The sequence below is a fragment of the Marmota monax genome, unplaced genomic scaffold (assembly GCF_021218885.2).
Source record: "Marmota monax isolate L192 unplaced genomic scaffold, Marmota_monax_Labrador192_F-V1.1 WCK01_AAM20220418_F8-fsc00051, whole genome shotgun sequence".
Lineage (NCBI taxonomy): Eukaryota > Metazoa > Chordata > Mammalia > Rodentia > Sciuridae > Marmota > Marmota monax.
Window position 1 is genome coordinate 2,387,213 of NW_026695202.1, and position 20,119 is coordinate 2,407,331.

Here is a 20,119-nt window from a genome sequence, read left to right on the forward strand (position 1 = left end):
TGAGTTGGAACTTTTATTATCCCCATTTTATAGATGAGAAAAAAATTGAGGTGCATTAAATACCTTACCCAGGAAACTAGGAAATGGCTGAATCGAATGAACATGCAAGTGGTTTGAATCCGTGCTCCACGCCACCCCTCAGCATAGGCTCTGAAAGGGCCTATTTGCTGAGCTTTGTGGCCCACCCTTAGGGTCTACATAGCCATGTTCTAAATTCAGGTTGTTGCTTTACTTGGAGTTTCTGGAATTAATTCTTTACCTCAATCTGGAGGATAATCAAGCCCCCTAAGTGTGAAGGTGCAACTCTGGCCACATGGAAATTCAGCTAGCTTGGGCACCCATCCATGTCAGTGTCAGGGAGGTGGCCCAGAAAACACGCCCCGCCCTTGAGGGCCAAGTACAGGCTGCCTAGAAATGCTTCTCATTGTTTCTTCTCTTGTGTTCTCTCTCCTCTCTCCCGCCCTCCTTGCCTGCAATGAATAAGGAATTGTCATTCCTCTCAGAAGCAGCTATATTTAACCAATGGATAAATGTGAGTACCCTCCTTGCAATTTAGTATTGGCAACCTATGTGATTTTAGAAATCTGGAACGTATATGATAGAAAATTGAAAATTCAGCTGATAAGGAGGGAGGGGGGTTTGTCCTGAACAGTGGTTCTCAACCCTGACTGTGCTTGAGAGTCACAGGGAACACATTTTTACACACACACACACACACACACACATATATATGTATATATACGCACCTTTGCTTGGAACCCCCCCACACCCTGCCAAGACTCTGATCTGCTAGGTCAGAGGCTTGCCCTGGGCATCAGTATATTTTCAAAGCTGCCCAGGTGACGCTGGCATATAGCTGGGACTAGGAATTTATGGTCTATGGTAAGCTGGGGTGGTCAACCTTTCAACCAATTCAAATATATATGAATAGACTTGTTCATTAGATAGATTTTTTTTTAAATTAATATCATTCATGTTGTAGGTCACCAAGTTAGATTTGGATAACTGCTACCAGGGATATTTCATATGTGCCTAGCTCTCAGCTCAACGTGCCCAGAAGAGCTTGTCCTTCGCCCCTGGAAAGTATCATAATAATGAATCCAGTCCCACCCTAGCCAGCTATCAGAATCTCTGTCCCCTCTGAATGCACCTAGGTGGCTGTTCCAGCCAGCCATCCTGATCAATGGTTTAACCCCTTTCAATTAGCACAAGCAGGATGGGTCCTGCCTGGTCAGCACCCACTCTGGGACAGCTCCCTGTTGCTTCTGTACAGAGCTGTTCCAATCGCCCTCCCCCTATGGGCAAAGAGGGAATTGAGAGCCCTCTTCTGAGCGCACTGATTTCCACCTAGACCTGTCACCCACGCGGCCACCCATGTGCACACACCTGCCCCGTGCTGTGCCTGATCCCACTCTGACTAGCTCACAAGAGCTGACTGCACATTTTTTTACAACTCCACTTTCAATGCTGTCACGTTGCTTGCTTGAAATTAGCCCCAATGGGAATATTTACACCTGAGAAGTCAGCAAATGCTACAAACCAAAGTGTCTCCCCTCCCCATCCTAGAGATCCAGATGTTACTCATAACCATGACACTGCTTCTACCCAGAGCTGGTTCTCTAGCAAGAACAAAATGTCGGTGACGATCAATCTCAGGTTTCCATTCTCTTCCATGTTGAAACTGTTCCTATAATCTCCCCACCATCCTCACTGGAAAGATTTTCCAGAATTTTCATGGTTTTTTTTTTATGTGTCTGCATACACACACACACACACAGAGAGAGAGAGAGAGAGAGAGAGAGAGAGAAAGAGAGAGAGAGAGAGAGTGTTCTATCAGGACCATTTCTTTAGCTCTTCATTTACACTACAGTGTAAAGTACCTATAGCAACTCAAAGTGTGACCTGTTCAGGAAAAGTTGTGTTTTGACAAGACAATAGAATGAGTCTCAAAAGATAATATGAATCATCAACCAGTGGTTAGGATGGATTTGGAGACGGACCTAGGAGGACCTCGCCAGTATCCCTGGAATTACATCACATGCAATATTGTCACCTCTGCCAGGTATTCCAGTATTCAAGTATTCCATTAGTCCCCTAACATGAGTCTCTTTTTTTTCCTGGCATGACTCAGAATGCTTCTCTACGGCTCATGTTGTCCACCACCTCGAACCTCACTGTCCTTGTGCCCTCCCACCAAGCTATCGAGAACATGGACCAAGACGAGAAAACCTTCTGGCTGTCCCAGAGCCACATTCCAGCCTTGATAAAGTGAGAGCTCTTTATTTTACTCACCAGGACCTCTGACGGGCATCCGTGGGAACATAGAAGATTGATGTAGGGAAGCCACATGGTCCTTCACATCCTTCAACTGAGCCTCCTCCCTGCCCTCTGCCCTAGGACAGTAAGCTGGCATTATTGACAGGCAGCTCTGTGCCATGCACTGTTCTGCTTTGCATAAGACTTTCAGTTCAGCCACCCCCCCCCCAGCAACAATCCGAAGAAACGGGTGTTATAATTATTCTTATTTTACAGATGTGGAAACTGAGGCACTGGGTGGTTAAGTAACTAACTCAAGCCAACACTGATACCTGCAGAGGGAATTTGAAATTTGAATATGGCCATCTGGCTCCAGAGCTTATTCTCCTGACTTCTCAGTGATAGCGCCTTGCACCTGGATATTTCATTCTAACCCTGTGGTCTGTTGTTTTAGATACCACACGCTCCTAGGCACGTATGGAGTGGCAGATCTGCAGAACCTGTCATCTTCTGACATGCTGGCAACATCTTTGCAGGGCAACTTCCTTCACCTGGAGAAGGTGGATGGGGTAAGAGAGCTCTTTAATTTGTTTGCTTGAAACATAGATAGCATCTGTGTTCATATTGTACTTTTTAAATTTTTGTGATGTGAAAATTTCCTAGTATGTGTGAAAATGGAGCCCCAGGTGGACATCACCCAGCCTCAACAATCAGCACATATTCACACACATGTGCAGGTGTGCACACACATACACATACACACGCTACCCTATGAAATGTGGCCATGTTTATATTGATTGGCCACAGGCTCCTCCTGGCAGACACAGATGGATACAGAGAGGATGAAGGATGTACAATTCCACAACTTCTTTTTTTTTTTTTTTTGCATCTGGCTAACTAAGAACTGGTTATTAGTAACTAACTAATGGCGTCAGCAAAGATCATTAAAACTTTACAGGAAGTGAGAGGCCTGCAACAATACCTACTGAGCACCTACTATGCACAGGCCTGGATCTCAGTGCTGGAGGTCAGGCAGCACCCAAGGGAGAGCCCAGCCCCAGGGAAGCTCATCGTCTGGCAGTCCTAGAGAGTGTCCAGGACTCTGATTTCAAATCCCAGGAGGAAACCTGGTTGCCTGGCTGCATGTGACAGTGTTTTAAAGCTCTTTCCATGAATTACACCGATAAGACAAGGGTTCTGCCAGCAACAACTGCTACACAGGGCATCACGGCCACAGTCAAAACCGCCTGAGAATCGCTGCTGTGGAGTGTCCCTGCGTCCTGCCCAGCAGTGAGCACTGGGGCAAGGACCCGTTCAGTTTAGAAAGTAGACAACACCTACATATGGTCCTGTGGATATTTTTGTGTGTCTTGTTCTGATAATTCCAGTGATGCTCGTGTTATTTTCTGAGTTTTTAGAATAAAAATTTGAGGTGCAAAGACACAGCTGGGCTGGAGGGATAAGTTCCAGTGTACTGCCACACAGAAGGGACAATATTGAAGCATATAAATCAAATAGCTAGAAGAGAGGCTTTTGAATATTCTCATAACAAAGAAATAAATTATTAAGGTGATGGGTAACCTAAGTATACAGAATTAATCATTACCCAATGTATACATGCACTAAAATATCACACTGTGACCCACAGTATATACAATTATCTATCAACTAGAAGATAAGTTTTAAAAAATTGTATCTATTTAAAGTGTGCAGCATGATGTTTTCATGTACACATGCATTATGAAATGGTTACTGCAGTCATGCTAATGTGTTGGTGTTTTAATTCATTGATTCTCTTAGCAACATTAACTGAACATCCACCCTGGGCAGGCATATCCCAGGCTCTAGAGATTCAAAATCCATCAAGGCCCCTGACCTAGACAGGCTAAATGTCAAAGACACGTTTTTTTATTTGTTTATTTTTTTTTCCTCCCTGAATATATACATACAGGGAGTATAACTCCCCATTTTTGTGGTTGTATGTGATGTGGAGTTACTCTGGCTGTGTCTTCATATATGAACATAGGAAGTTGTGTCCCATTCATTCTACTGTCTTTCCCATTTCCATCACCCTCCCCCCCACTGCCCTGTCCAATCCAGTGAACCTCCCTCCTCCTTCCCCTCTCCCCACCTATTGTGAGTCAGCTCTGCATATCAGAGAGAACATTCAGACTTTGGTTTTGGGTCTTGGCTTATTTCACTTAGCATGGCAGTCTCCAGTTTCATCCATTTACCAGCAAATGTCATAATTTCATTCTTTTAATGGCTGAGTAATATTCCATTGTGTTTATGTACCACATTTTTTAATCCATTCATCTGTTGAAGGGCATCTAGGAAGATTCCATAGCTTAGCTATTGTGAATTGAGTTGCTATATACATTGTTGTGGCTGTGTCACAGAAGTATTGCTGATATTAAGTCCTTTGGTTATATGCCAAGGAATGAGATAACTGGATCAAATGGTGGTTCCGTTCCAAGTTTTCTGAGGAATCTCCATACTGCCTTTTAGAGTGGTTGCACCAATTTACAGTCTCATCAGCAACATATGAGTGTACCTTTCCCCTACATCCCCACCAACATTTATTGTTACTTATTTTCTTAATAATTGCCATCTTAACTGGAGTGAGGTAAAATCTCAATGTAGTTTTAATTTGTATTTCTCTAATTGCTAAAGATGTTTTTTATATATATTTGTTGATCAATTGTATTTCTTCTTCTGTGAAGTGTCTATTCAGTTCCATAGCCAATTGATTCCATATAGGAATCAATTGCGTTCCTATACATGATGTATAGGAATGCAATTGATTTATGGGTGTTAATTTTATAACTTATAAGTTCTAGAAGTTTTCTAGTGGAGTTTTTGGATCTTCTAAATATAGAGTCATGTCATCAGCAAATAGTGATTGGGTGATTTGGGTTTTTTGGTGTTAAGTGTTTTGAGTTCTTTATATATCCTGGAGATTAATGCTTTATCTGAGGTGCATGTGGCACAAATTTTCTCCCATTCTGTAGGCTCTCTCTTCACATTCTTGATTGTTCCTTTATTGAGAAGAAGCTTGTCAGTTTGAATCCATCCCATTTATTGATTCCTGATTTTACTTCTTGTGCTTTATAAGTCTTGTCAGTAAGTAAAGTCAGTTCCTAAGCTGACATGGTGAAGATTTGGGCCTACTTTTTCTTCTATTAGGCACAAGGTCTCTGTTCTAGTCCTTGATCCACTAAGTCCTTGATCCACTTTGAGTTGATTTTTGTGCAGGGTGAGAGATAGAAGTTTAGTTTCATTTTGCTACATATTGATTTCCAGTTTTCCCAGTACCATTTGTTGAAGAGGCTATCTTTTCTCCAATTAAAGTTTGGGGCACCTTTGTTTAGTATGAAATAACTATATTTATGTGGGTTTGTCTCTGTGTCCTTTATTCTGTACCATTGGTCACCATGTCTGTTTTCATTCCAATACCATGCTGTTTTTGTGACTATGGCTCTGTAGTATAGTTTAAGGTCTGGTATTATGATGCCTCCTGCTTAACTTTTCTTGCTAGGGATTGTTTTAGCTATATTGGGTCTTTTGTTTTTCCAAATGAATTTCATGATTGATTTTTCTAGTTCTATGAAGAATGTCATTGGAATTTTAGTAGGAATTGTATTAAATCTGTATAATGCTTTTGGTAGTTTGGCCATTTTGACAATATTAATTCTGCCTATCCAAGAACATGGGAGGTCTTTCCATCTTCTAAGATCTTTTTCAATTTCTTTCTTTAGAGTTCTGTAGTTTTCATTGTAGAGGTCTTTCACCTCTTTTGTTAAATTGATTCCCAGAAAATTTTTTAGACTATTGTAAATAGAATAGTTTTCTTAATTTCTTTTTCAGTTTATTCACTGATGTATAGGAATGCAATTGATTTATGGGTGTTAATTTTATATCCTGCTGTTTTGCTGAATTCACTTATAAGTTCTAGAAGTTTTCTAGTGGAGTTTTTGGATCTTCTAAATATAGAGTCATGTCATCAGCAAATAGTGATAGTTTGAGATCTTCTTTTCCTATTTGTATCCCTTTAATTTCTTTCTTTTGCCTAATTTCTCTAGCTAACGTTTCCAGGAATATGTTAAATAGAAGTGGTGAAAGAGGACATCCCTGTCTTGTTCCAGTTTTTTTTTTTTTTATTGTTGGTTGTTCAAAACATTACATAGTTCTTGTTCCAGTTTTTAGAGGGAGTGCTTCTAATTTTTCTCCATTTAGAATGATGTTGGCCTTGGGCTTAGCATAGATAGCTTTTACAATGCTAGGTGTGTTCTTACTGTACCTAGTTTTCCTAGTGGTTTGAACATGAAAGGGTGCTGTATTTTGTCAAATGCTTTTTCTGCATCTATTGAGATGATCATATGATTTTTGTCTTTAAGTCTATTGATGTGATGAATTATGTTTATTTATTTCTGTATGTTGAACCAACTTTTTTCTCTGGGATGAACTCCGTTTGATCATAGTGCACTATGTTTTTAATATGTTTTTGTATGTGATCTGCCAAGACTTTATTAAGAATTTTTGCATCTGTGTTCATCAGGCATATTGGTCTGAAATTTTCTTGCCTTGATGTATCTTTGTCTGATTTTGGTATCAGGGTGATACTAGCTTCATAAAGTGAGTTTGGACGGGTTCCCTCTTTTTCTGTTTCATGGAATAACTGAGGAGGATTGGTGTTAGTTCTTCCAAAGTCATGTTTTTAATGAGTTTATTCCTATACCTAATATAAATATCTCTTTAACCAAGAGAGATGTACACAGTGGCCACTGCTCAGGGAACTTGGGAGCTGCCCAAAGTGAGAAAAGTCTCCGTCACCCAGGGCTCCCAGGAGGAATTTCAAATAAAGGGTCACGATGACTAGGTGTGGTGGCGCATGCCTGTAATCTTAGTAGCTGGAAGGCTGAGGCAGGAGAATCACAAGTTCAAAGCCAGCCTCAGCAACTCAGCAAGGCCCTAAGTAATTCAGTGAGAACCTATCTCTAAATAAAATATTAAAAAGGGCTGGGAGTGTGGCTCAGTGATTAAGTTCTCTGGGTTCCATTCCCAGAACCAGTACCAAAGAGGGAGGGGGATCACGATGAGGAGAAGAAGAGGGTGGAGCTCAGTTGCTCTACCTGGCTGGTGGCTGGCTGGGTAGCTCGGGTTTTACTTAGCCACACTTCTAAATAATTGATAGTCCTAAAAAGTGGTTAGATTCTGACCAGAAAATTCAGCTTCTGTCTGTATCAATTTTCTGGGGCTGTTATAACAACAGAAATGTACTGTCTTGTGGTTCTGATGGTCGGAGTCCAACATGAAGGTGTTGGCAGAGTAGGGTCCTTCTGAGGCTGGGAGGGAAGGCACAGCTGCAGGCCCGCATCCTGGGCTGGCAGCTGTCATGCTGATTGATCACATGGCGTCTCCCTGGGTAGCAGTCTCCGTGCAAACTCCCCCTATTTGTAAGGACACCTGTCGTGTTGGATTAGGGCCCACTATAAAGGCTTAATTTTAACTGGAGTATGTCCTAAGTACCCTACTTATTTAAATAAGATCACAATCTGAGGTCCTGGAGGTTAGGGCCTCAATGCATGAATTGTGGGGTTAGGGTACTCAGTACTATCTGCATTTTTTTTCAAACTGTGGGGTCACCTTATCATTAAGGTAAACTCACCCAGTACTTTTTTTAGTGAAATAAAATAGAATGAAATAGAATTGATAACAGTGAACTCCTGCATAGTAGGGGAAAATACCCTTTCATTTTTTTGTGTGTGTGATGTCTAATAAGTCACAATTCAAAGGTATTTCTTACTCTGGGTGTAAAGTGTTAAGGTCACTGCTGTTCAAGGAGTGCAAAACCCAGAGATAATTTGTACCGTCCTCTGTCCAGTTTTAAGAGGACAGTGGAACAAGTTGCCAACAGACCAAAGAAGACAAGATGTAAGACAAGGTTTATGGAGAAATGCTTATGGGAAGATCCAGGGGCAACAGGCTGGTCAGGTGCTTCACCAGGAAGTACAGTGGTGACAGGCTGGGCAGGTGCACCTCCTCACAAGGCTTTGTCCAGGGGAGGCCAGCTAGATGAGGTCTCTCTCTGTGGTGCTCTGATCTGCACCAGTTACCACAGGGAGGGACTTTACAGGTTGGGTTCAGAAGCAGCAGCATCTTGTCTTGCTTTGTCCACCGGATGACCACAGTCTCAAGCCAGCATGCAAGAAAGTAGCTTCCTACACATAACCCTAACTTGTCCTGGTTCCCAGTCTGCACCAGAGAAAGCCCATGTCCTTGGGGACAATGTTCATCTGCGCATTCTCACCCAGACTCGCTGATATTGTTCCCTGTCCCAAAGCCAGGTGCTTAGGAATGGCAAGAGGCATTTTAGGGACCAGGCGTTTTACTGTCCTCCTTTTCTCCAAGGATGACACATAGTTCAATCCTGAGGTTGGCTGTGTAAACACTCACCTCCCCACTGGGGTTTACATTTGCAGAATATCACCATCGAAGGAGCGTCCATTGTTGATGGGGACAATGTGGCCACCAATGGAGTGATACACATCATCAGCAAGGTGAGGGCTTCCGCTCTGTACACACTCAGCGTCCCCCCTCTTTGTCATCTGTCCTTCTGTATGGTATCGTTTTGGGAAAATTAAACATGCTCGGTCTTATTATAAAAGAAACCTGTCTTGTGCTTCATCTTAAAGCCATTTAGAGTCAGACTCAGCCACCCTTTCCCCAGCCTGTGCTCCACCACAAGCCCTCTGTCAAATGCAGCCACAAATATCATCTTTCCTGAGTATAGAAAGGTCGTAACAGGCCTGTGAGCCTCCTAGCATCGGGAGTCTCATAATCGAGAACTAGGGGAGGAGGCCAGGGGTGCGATCCAAAAGGTTCTAAGGGAAAAAAATAAAAAGCGGTAGAAAAAGTATGATTAGATTTTCATTTTCTGCTAAGTCTCAATTCAACAGCTTTCAAAGGTATGACATGGAAAAAAATAGGAAACGGAGTTGTGAGCTACCCTATCATTTTCAGTTACTATATTAGGATCTTCATTCAAACTGAAAGAACACACTTTCAGAAGGTAGAAGATGAGGAGAGACAATTAACCCATTGCATTTTAACTAAAATTATTCTCACTTGGCAATTATATACTCACTTTTTTATTTGAAGCTGTTGAAAAAGTCCACTGTTCCTGTTCAGAAGAGAAAGGGTATTTGTTAGAATCCTGGGTCTACAATTTTGCAAAGATCTTGCAGCCTCCTGAGTTCCCAAGAGGCCGTAAGAAGCACATTTTAAGCATGTGATTCACTACTGGCAGGAAACTGGGACTTCATGTAATACAAAGCAACATCACCTAACAGGGGTGTTTCTCTTGTCCACCCCTGGCTTTCCAAAATACTGAAATGACTTTTAAAAACATCAAATTATCTCTTGTCCCTTCCTCCTTTTTTTGAATGGATGCAACCTTCCTTAGTAGAGTGGCACCCCAAATCATCTCCTACACTGACCCTATTACCATGGGGCCAGTCCACATCTCACCCCCTCTCGGGAGTCCTCCCTAATCCAAGCAGCCCAAATTACTGAGGATAAATTCTAAAGTGTCAAGAGGATAAATTCTAAAGTCATACGGAGTCTGGGCTGGGAAACTTGTCTGTTGTGTGACCTTGGGCAAGTCACATAACTTCTCTGAGCCTTGTTTTTCTTCCACATGAGGATTAAATAACTGTCTATCTTTATGCCTGCTGCCGAGTAGACCATCAATAAATATTAATTTCATCCCCTTCTTCTTCCTCTGAAATTCCCTGGGAGCTTTACATAGTATGTATTTGGCTAGCTATCAATTTTCTCATGTTGATAATTATTTCTTATGGTGTAGGTCATGAACCCCTCTAGTGATGGCATGTCCCTCTGCATGTCCTGCCCAGTTCTTTGCTTAGACTCTGGTTGCCTGAACCCTACTGGGCTCCTGCAGTATCTGTCCTCTGGCATCAAGATCCCTTTATCAGAACTGCCATGTACAGTTGTGCAAATTGTGCCCTGAACAAAGGAGCCTGGCCAAGGGGTGGAGTGGAGTTCCAAACTCCAGCCCACAGCACTTGCTATGATTTGTGCCCATTTAGGGTTCTGGAGAAAGGGGTACCTCTTTTAAAAATGGCAGTGGCCTTCTTAATCACGTATGATTATGTGACATGGACATAGAAACCAAGTCTATCACACCATTGCCTCATAGCTCTCAAACCTGTCACTTCCCTTCTAAGCAACTCAAGTCCTTCCTCCCCCTGGAGCTCCAGAAACTCAGAAGTGTCTCATCTTCCTGTGACCCAGAGACTGGCAACTTCCTCTGTGAATATCCAGATTGTGACTATTTGACTTTGCAGCTCATTTGGTCTCTGTCACAACCATTCAATTCTACCATTGTCACGCAAAATCAGTCTTAGACAACGTGTCCACGAATGTGCATGGCTGTGCTCCAGTCAACTTGATTTTCAAATATGGCAGCACACTGGACCAGGCCGACTCCAGTAATATGGATGTCGGTTCCCCGGGGCAGGACACAGGCCTCAGTCACATTTGTCTATCTGTGCCTGGCTCATGGTATTGGCTGAAGATGACAGGATGAGAGAAACATTCCAGTGGCAGGTTCTTCCACCTGAAAAGGTTCTAGATAGAATGAGAAGATGGAAATTGTTTTCTTGCCCAGAAGGTCAGCCATACCAACTTTACACATGCAAATGCCTGTATGGACCAGATGGGTGAGGAAATGAGCAGGGGGAAGGCCCTAGGGAGAGGTGGAGACCTTAACCAAGGCGGCTGCTGCCACTCTCTGCACGTGCTCTTATCAGTGGGCTTGCTGACGGATATTTTTAAAGTCAGGAATCTACATCTTTATGTAAAAATTCCCTTTGTTTATCACACTGCCTGAGCCAAGAAGAACATTTGTACAAGGCAGATTCAGGCTCCTGGGTTACAGTAGACTTCAGGCTTCTGGAAAGAAATGAAATTTCTTGAAGAATAAGCAAAAGGACAAGAAATAAAGGATTTTAGCTGCAGCCTGTTGTAGGTCAGTTAGATTTTAATCTACTCCAGACGGAGTAGATTAAAGAAAGTTAGAATGGATTCCTCAGGGGGAGCCAGGAACTCTTCTATGTGAGATGAAATTTTCTCTAATTAGGGGGACCTGCCTACAGGCAAGACATAAAACTGAACTAATAACATCTCCAAATTCTCTCTGCCTCGTTGCTCTGCATCCTTAAAATAATTTTATTCTGGGAGAAATCAAAACATTTTCAATGTCACTTCCTTTGTCTAGAGAACTTAACAGGACGTCCTTGTGTATCAGTGAAGCAGCAAATGCTACCAACATGTGCTAAACAGAATTCTGGGGTTTTCTTTCCCAGGTGCTGGTCCCCCAAAGAGGACTAACTGGCTCCTTACCAAACCTGCTCACCAGGCTGGACCAAATGCCTGACTATTCCATCTTCCGGGGCTACATCATTGCAAGTACCATGTTCTCTGCGTGACCGCCTTGCTCAGGTCACCTGGGAACAAGGAATCCCTCATGGGCTCTTGTTTCCTTCCTTCACAGCAATATAATCTGGCAAGCGCAATTGAGGCTGCTGATGCTTACACGGTGTTTGCTCCAAACAATGATGCCATCGAGAATTACATCAGGGAGAGGAAGGTCACAACTCTGGTAGGTATCGGGAACAAAGAGGAAATTCAAAGCCTCAGTCACGTGCCGTTTCTCACCTTCCTCAAGGCCTGCCTGCCCATGCCGTGCTTAGAATAGATTCATGCAGAGATTCCCCCGTGCACAATCCCCCCTATGCCAGAGCTGCCGTATACTTAGGGCATATCTCTGGAATCACACACTCCAGGCACCCTGGAACCTGGCAGGATCCTTATGGTCATCCGTTGACCCCTTCCCTGGCCTGTCCTAGGTCCTAAGCAGCTGAGATGCCAGCAGCAGTGACCAGCAAGGGTGGATCTTATTTTTTTTTCCTTCTTTCCCTCCTCCCCACATGTTCCCTGACTCCTAACATCCGGGGTTGAACAGTCCCGCTTTATCAAAGGATTTAGTGAATTAATTCAAAAGACTCAATCCTGGTACTCAATCCTGGTGCTCTCTGGCTTAAAACCCCTGGGTGGATTCCATTTCATTCAGACTCTACCCAAACTACCTCCTCAGCTACTAAGCCCTCCTTTCACAGGCCACCGTTTCTCTCGGGTTCCATGGTGGTCCCAGGATTCTCATTCTCGAGGAGCCTGGTGCTGCTCCGATCCCAGCTGCACATGGGAGAATGTGTTTAAGCTGGATTTGCACACACAAGCCTGCTGTTTTCACTCATATCTGTAGGCAGCGTGGCTGAGATGAAGATGCTAAAAATCTCAAAGTCCCACTAAGCTACTACGGGACCACTGCTGCGTACAGCCTGTGCTTTGGGAAAACCATGTGGTCTAACCCAAGTGATGGTCTCATAGAGCCTCAACATGTCAGAGACACACCTGGTGCCATTGTTCCTGTACACACACACACACACACACACACGCACACACACACACACGCGCAGACTGCCCCCCTCCAGAGTCCTCCCTGCCTGGTCTTCCTGTCCAGGCCCACATCCTCAGGGACACTGACTCCGGCCACAGCCGCACACGCTCCCTCCTGCCATGGCTCCCCCTCAGCACCTAGCACAAACCCTGGATTAATGAATGGACTTTCCAAGGCAGCGTCCTGAGCTCTCCAACTAGGTTACAACCTCTGTCAACTCCTATAGCGGCCGTGCTGGAAACGCAGGACTCTTGGATGGAATCAGACACCATCCTGAGCCTGTCCAATCCTGTCCCTTGAAACCTGTTCAGTGGAATATTCTTTTCCTGCCTTGGGATGAGGCATCAGGCCATCTCAGTGCCTGTCTGCCTCCCCCGGTAGTCCCCTTGTCACTTTAAGCCATAAACACCGTCTCAATTGTTTTAGTCAATTCTTTTCATGGCTGTGACCAAAAGTCCTGACAAGAAAAACCGAGGAGAGGAAGTCTATTTGGAGCTCACGGTTTCAGAGGGCTGAGTCCCTAGATGGCTGACTCCATAGCTCTGGGGCCGAGGTGAGGCAGAACACCGTGACAGGAGAGTAGGGCAGAAGCAAGCAGCTCGGGACATGGCCAGCAGGAACAGGGAGAGCTCCATTGACCAGAGGAAAACATCAACCCCAAAGCCATGCCCCCAGTGACCTATCTCCTCGTGGCCCACCTGCCTTCAGTTACCACCCAGTTAATCCATATCAGTGGATTAATCCACTCTTGGGTTGCAACACTCATCATGGAATCATTTCACCCCTGAACCTTCTTGCATTGCCTCACATGTGAGGTTTCGGAAGACAGCTCATATCTAAACCATAACATCAATTCAATAAAATAATAATGATAAAAATTCAGCCTCCCATTATTTGGATATGGTTTAAGTGTGTCCCCCACCCTTTCATGTGCTGGAGCCTTAGTGCTGGGTCTGGCGATATTGGGAAGAGGTGAACTTTTAGTAGCTGGGGTTTGGTGCAAGGTAACCAGGTCACTGGGGTTACTAACCTCAGAAAGGATTGACTTTGATCCCATGGAGTAAGTTGTGAGTTGTTCTCATCAGATGCACCCCGCTCCCTGGCTTCCTGTCTCTCCCTGTGATCACTCTTACACATGTTCCCACCATTGTGATGCCATCAGCAATGAGGCCCTCACCAAATAAATGGGGCCACTCAATCTTGTATGTTCAGTCTCCAAAACTGTGGCTAAATAAACTTCTTTTCTTTATGAAATATCCAACCTCAAATATTTTGTTATAGCAACAGAAAACTGACTAATACACAGTGCAGCTAAGTGCAGGCAGGAAGGTAGAGAAGAAGGCGCGGTCCTTGAATCAATCAGGGCCTTTGGGAGACACAAATCGTACCACTCAGTTGAAGAAAGATAATTTAATAACATGAATTGTTTATTGAGTATAAAATCAGATGAATATAATTCCAAGGTGGAAAAGAGAGAGGGAGAGATCACACAGATAGCAACTGCAGGAAGCATGTAAGACCCCTAAGGCTGAAGGATCAAAAGGAAGAGATTAAAATTATTAAAGCTTGGAAACTTAGAGGAGGAACCTGCTGGAGCTGACACTCAGACCTCTGAGTAGGAGCTGGTGTCTCTGAGCTTGGAGAAGGGTTTCCTGGGCCCAAGTCTCAGTTCTGCAGGAGGGTGTCACCCCTCTGGGGTCTCAGAGGTGGGAAAGCTGTGATAAAATTGGTTCTTCAAGTGGTAGAAAGTGGCCATCCAGACTCAGCTTCCACAGCAGGAGAACAGTAGTGAGAGGAGCAGGGAGCAGGTCTCCCTGCCCTTCCCAATGCCAGAGCCTGACAGGGGCCACTAGCCAAGGAGAAATGGAGGTCACAGCCCAGCCCCCCAGTCAGCACACAGGACGGTGGCTTTGGAGCAGAGTCAGTAACCTAGCAACCCTCTTCCCTCCTTCCCCATTAAATTCAGTTTGGGTTCCACCAGGTTTTGTCGAGGGGCAGGAAGTGTTGGTGGCTAGGAAGAGACATAGAGAGAACAGGGCGGTGGTTAGGAGGGAGGGAGAGGGGGAGAAAGACCCTAGGAATCCAGAGCCTACCTCCAGCTTTCCCTGGGGACAGGGTGGGGGAAGCCTGTCTGTCCACACCCCCACCCCCTCTGGCCACCTTGGACAATTCCAGAAGCACCAGCTCACAGTCACGGCCCCACATCTGCACCAGAGACCCCCACTCTCTTGTCCCAAGCCAGCTCTGCATGTGTGGGTCTTTCCCAATGCAGCTCACCTGCAGTCCCTGGCTTAGGAGATTGCCCAGGACTGAGTCGGACCCCAGTGCCACAGGCCACCCTATCTTCAGGGCACCCAGGCCAAATGCCCCATGGACCTCCTCTCGTGATCCCTGGGGTGAAAGGAAGCTGGGTGTGGGGGCTCTGTTCTCCCAGCTCTGCCCAAAGGAATCGTCTTTAAAATCCACCCCCAGCTATCAACCCTCCCTCTGGGTTTTAGTCACTGGAAGCTCCCAAGCATCCCACCTGGGAACGCCGCCAGGTCTCTCGGGTGCTCTCATTCACAACCCACTTATTATGGGGTGCCTTTGTGTTTTGATGCCTTGGTCAAAACTCCAACAAGCTGTCATGCCTGTTTGTCACTCCGGCCCCGGTGCTGGCACAACCTGTAACTGACAGCCCGATTGTTGACTGACTCTCTCTTCTGTGCCCTGCAGGAGGAGGACGTCCTGCGGTACCACGTGGTCCCCGAGGAGAAGCTCCTGAAGAATGAACTGCACCAGGGCATGCACCGGGAGACCATGCTGGGCTTCTCCTACCCCCTCGGCTTCTTTCTCCACAATGGCCAGGTGTGACGCTGTTGCGTAAGCCCAGGGACAGGGGGCTTAGCTCCTATGACCCCCATCTCTTCCATATTGGAATAATCTCACCGCTGCTTCCTAAGCCTTAGCAGCCCAAAACAGTTCCAAGCCAGATCATGGAACTCCCAGTCACCTGCCCCGAGGTCAGCCTGCAGGTAGGAAGGTGGCCTTAGGAATTGTGGTATTCGAGTCCCCAGCAGTCACAGGTGACCCTCAGCACCAGTACAGCAAACCTGACACTGAGTGCCTCAGGTGGTCTCCAAGGTGGAATGGCACCTGGGAGCTCAGCCGAGTCCCAGGATTGGCAGCAGCTCCAGGACATAAGGAGCCCAGAGACATACGCAGGACACAGCAGCCAAATGAATCATGTCATCATCACTCCATGCTGATAGAGATGAGTCTCAAGACTGAGCACCACACTGAGATTCCAGCATTTATCTCACACTCTCCTGAAATATTTAAATGATTAGAACTCATTAAAAAAAAAGAACTAGTAGACTAAGTGTTTAATATATTTCAAATATAAAAATTCTATTCATGTATTTCAAATACCAAGTTAAAAAAAAAATTAAGGGGACTAACTATGGAATGAATCTAATAGAATCATGGTATATACATATATAAATGAATGAAAGGGGATTTCTCCTTCACGTATACATAGAAAGAGGGCTGGGGCTGGGGCTCAGTGGTAGAGTGCTCGCCTAGCACCCGTGAGGCCCTGGGTTCAAAACTCAGCACCACATAAAATTAAAAAAAAAAAAGTATTGTGTCCACCTACAACTAAATAATATATATTAAAAATAAACAAATAAAGGAGTGAAAGGAAGATCAGTAGAGTAGAAAGGGAGGAAAAGGGGAAGAAAAAAGAGGGGGAGTAAGGATTGAAGTCAAATTCCTTGTGTGTGTAATTTTGCCAAAAGGAACCCAAATACTATGTATAATTAAAATGCTCTAATAAAAAATATATATATATTAGAAAGTTGAATCTATGAAAACTTAACAAGAACCTCACAAAAGAATTCTAAAATTCTCACAAGAAAAGTTAATATAAACAAATTGTTAAAGAGACACTACAGGTGTGGTGGCACACACCTGCAATCCCAGCAATTTGGGAGGCTGAAGCAGGAGAATCACAAATTCAAGGCCAGCTTCAGCAACTTCTTGAGGCCCTAAGCCACTTAGTAAGATTTTGTCTCAAAATAAAAAAATAAGAAGGGTCAGGGACATGGCTCAGTGGTAAAGCCCCAGGTTCAATCCCCAGTACCAAGAGAAAAAAAAAGATAGAGAAACACAACAGACTGTATTAAAATGAAAGTTTAATTTCAAAAGCTTTTAAGTAATAATAATTTGATTCTCTTTAAAAAGTGTAATCTTAAAAACAATTTTTTTCAGTGGTGTCATCATTGAATCACAAGTAACTTTTTATGTAAAATCCTTTTATCTGGAGATAAATGAGATCCTTTGTACTCTTTATTATTTGGAGACTAATCTAACTCCAAATATTTTTCTCTGACTCCCACAAATAGTTCAATGGTGATAACTTTGAGGAAAACTTTTAAATATATAATCTTATCTTTGCAATATTGTCAACTATGTTGTGGATAGAGAGCTCTCAATTCTGGTCTCTTTTCCATCCGTCATCTTTCATTTCCTTGTGTAGAAATGAACATTCCCGAGCACTTAGTTGACTCAGTTATAGTGCTTTTGTGTTCATTTTCCATTTGTCTAGAAATGGAGCAAGAGCTGTTCATACAGTAGAGGTTTTGCTCTTACTGGTGGTCATTGACTTTCTCTTATGACAATGGACATGCGTGAAAATGTTTTCAAATGAGGAGGCAACGTTTAGATCAAAACCTTAACTTCTCTGAATATATTTCATGATAGAAGTGATTCAGACTTATTTTCTTCATGCCAAATTAAGCAACATGGCAACTTCAAATGCTCTGCTATTTTGGGTACCTAAAAACAGCTCAGCATCTTGGAATTCTGGAAATTTGTGCTGTAATCACTATTTGAGACTAAATAAGGTTTCTTGGTGGTTTTCCCAGTGTATACAGACCTGGAACATGTCTATGGAACTCAGCTATGATTTATCTCAACATTCAAATAGAAATTCATTTGGGCTACAAGTAAATCTTAAAGGATGTTAATATTCAGTGGAAATGCAAATCTATGCACCTAGTTGGGTCATCTTAATATTGCCAAGGGGAATGCCTAAGGATGTTATTTTATGTATTACTTGGTGAATTTAAAACCCTTATGAGATAATGGGATTTGGGGGTATTGTAATGAGGTTTTCCTTTTCTCTCAACCTTAGCCCAGCTGTCTCTACACACACACACCATTCCAAACACGTCATTCTTAAAACTCTTTTCTAGTTGTCTTAATTCTTTGCTAAATGCCATTTAACCTTTCCAAGAGTCATCTGCAAATTAAACACAGAGCAGAAACGTGCTGAAAGGACAGTCCTAGCCCACGTGTCTTGGTGGTAGAAGGCATTCACACCCCCAAGACCACCAGGCCACAGCCCAGCTGAGCACGTCCACACCGCCATCTTGCCAGCAGACCTGATATAAGGATCACAAGGCAGTATATTTCCCAAGAATGTAAAACAATTGTTTTGAGTGATGGAGAGGTATCCCAGAGCTCAGCTAGAACAACCTCTTTCCTCTACAAAAGAGAACACTGAAGTTCAGGAAGGGAAAACAACAGGCCCAAATCACTCAACTAGATGGTGCCAGATACAGTACTATAGTCAGACTCCCCTCTCCTAGCCAGAGCTCTGTCCTGTCCACCGTGGTATGCCACCTTCCACGTGCATAGTGGAATAGCTCCTGGGCTGCTGTCCTATTGACAGCCCCCATTCCCATCTTCCCCATCTCCCTTCAATTTAGCATAATATTTAGTCCTCTTGCTCACAGCTCTATGTAAACGAGGCTCCAATAAACTACACCAATGTTGCCACTGACAAGGGAGTGATCCACGGCCTGGGGAAAGTTCTGGAAATTCAGAGGAATCGATGTGATATTAATGACACCATTATTGTACAGGTAAGTTATATCCAGAACCAAGACACAAGGAATGGGTGATGACTTATTTTTTATAATTTTAATTTTTTAAGCTTAAGAATTTTCTTTTAAGATATCTCAGTCCAAAAACAACTCAGTGAGCATCTCTGATGTATGTGCCCAGGAACACATGGGCTGTGGTTCTGCAGAGATAAATAAGATGTGAGCTTTGTCCCTGACGGGCTCATGATCTAGTGCAACAGGGTGCTCCTTGGGTGCCTGAGAAAGGCCACCTGGAGGCCGTGTTGAGCAGGAGCCTGAAGCCACAGCTCTCCTCCAAGGGAAAATGTGCAGGGGGGGCTCTGGGGTGCACCTGTGGTGGGTATTGGCTAAGCCTGGTCTACTAGAAGAGAAATTAGGAATGGATGATTTCAGTGTATTATGGGATGCTCAAATGGAGGCTTTCCACCTCAGTCCATGGGACAGCGGAGGATCCTTTACTAACAGTAATAACTGCTGGTGTTGATTAAGTACTCTCTGTGTGTCAGGGGCTGCTCTAAACTTCCCCACAACACGTACAAAGTAGGTACTCTCACTGTACCCATTTCACAGATGGGAAAATGAACCACAGCAAGATTAATAATGCACCCAGGCTCACACATTAGCAAACAGCAGCCCCAGAGCCAGAATTCTGAATAACCACACTATACCACCCAGTAGGTACCAAGTTAAGAACCAGATACACAGGCAGGCCTCTTTCTATTTTAGGAGTAGGTTGCACTTGAGTATTTTAACATCTGCATTTTAACATCTGCCCTTCATAGGTGTTATTTCTTTGGAGTATCCTGACTCTGTGCCCCTCAGCTAGACCAGGTCTAGCTCCTGAGGTTGGGCACATGTGTAACACGTTGGTGGTCTCTGAATCTGGCCCAATCTCACGGTTTTTCGGTAAATCAGGGTTATTGTTAAAGGAATTTGGATTTAAATGAGTTGAGACCTCCACACCTTAAAAAGTTATTAGAGTCAGAAGAACATTATGGGGGAAAAATGATCCTCAAACATGCAAACCATAGAGCAGTTCATGTGTTTGTCTCAAAGAACATTAAAGAGGTTGACCAGATGATCTTCACCAATTTTCATCTATTTATTTTATTTTCCTTCATTTTCAATTCCTCAGCTCCAAGCTCTAGAAAACATTTGCAGCCTCGTTTTGCACTAAAATTAATAATCTTGAAATTTCTCCTTTGTTTCTGTTTTACCAAGGGCAAGTGTGGAAAGTGTCCCCAGAAACCAATCTGCCCATTAGGAACCAAACCACTAGTAAGTATTTTGTCTGCTCCAGATCTGTGGGTGTCCAGACTGAAAAATCAGACCTCGTTTTCCTTCCTTCATTCCTTTCCCTGGTTGTAAATGCATTCTTTGTTATCCTGTATACATCTTCATCAAGGCTTAA

General features: G+C 43.8%; 1 protein-coding gene across 2 annotated transcripts in view; it reads left to right on the forward strand.

Moving 5' to 3' along the window:
- Stab2 (stabilin 2) overlaps positions 1-20,119 on the forward strand; it is a 155,287-nt gene that overhangs the window by 72,270 nt on the left and 62,898 nt on the right. For both annotated transcript variants that reach the window (XM_046429260.2, XM_046429261.2), the window contains 9 exons: positions 485-532; positions 2,132-2,268; positions 2,711-2,825; positions 8,739-8,816; positions 11,646-11,744; positions 11,834-11,941; positions 15,515-15,646; positions 18,580-18,708; positions 19,930-19,986. In XM_046429260.2, coding sequence (XP_046285216.1) covers positions 485-532; positions 2,132-2,268; positions 2,711-2,825; positions 8,739-8,816; positions 11,646-11,744; positions 11,834-11,941; positions 15,515-15,646; positions 18,580-18,708; positions 19,930-19,986 — 903 coding nt within the window. The remainder of the gene's footprint in view (positions 1-484; positions 533-2,131; positions 2,269-2,710; positions 2,826-8,738; positions 8,817-11,645; positions 11,745-11,833; positions 11,942-15,514; positions 15,647-18,579; positions 18,709-19,929; positions 19,987-20,119) is intronic.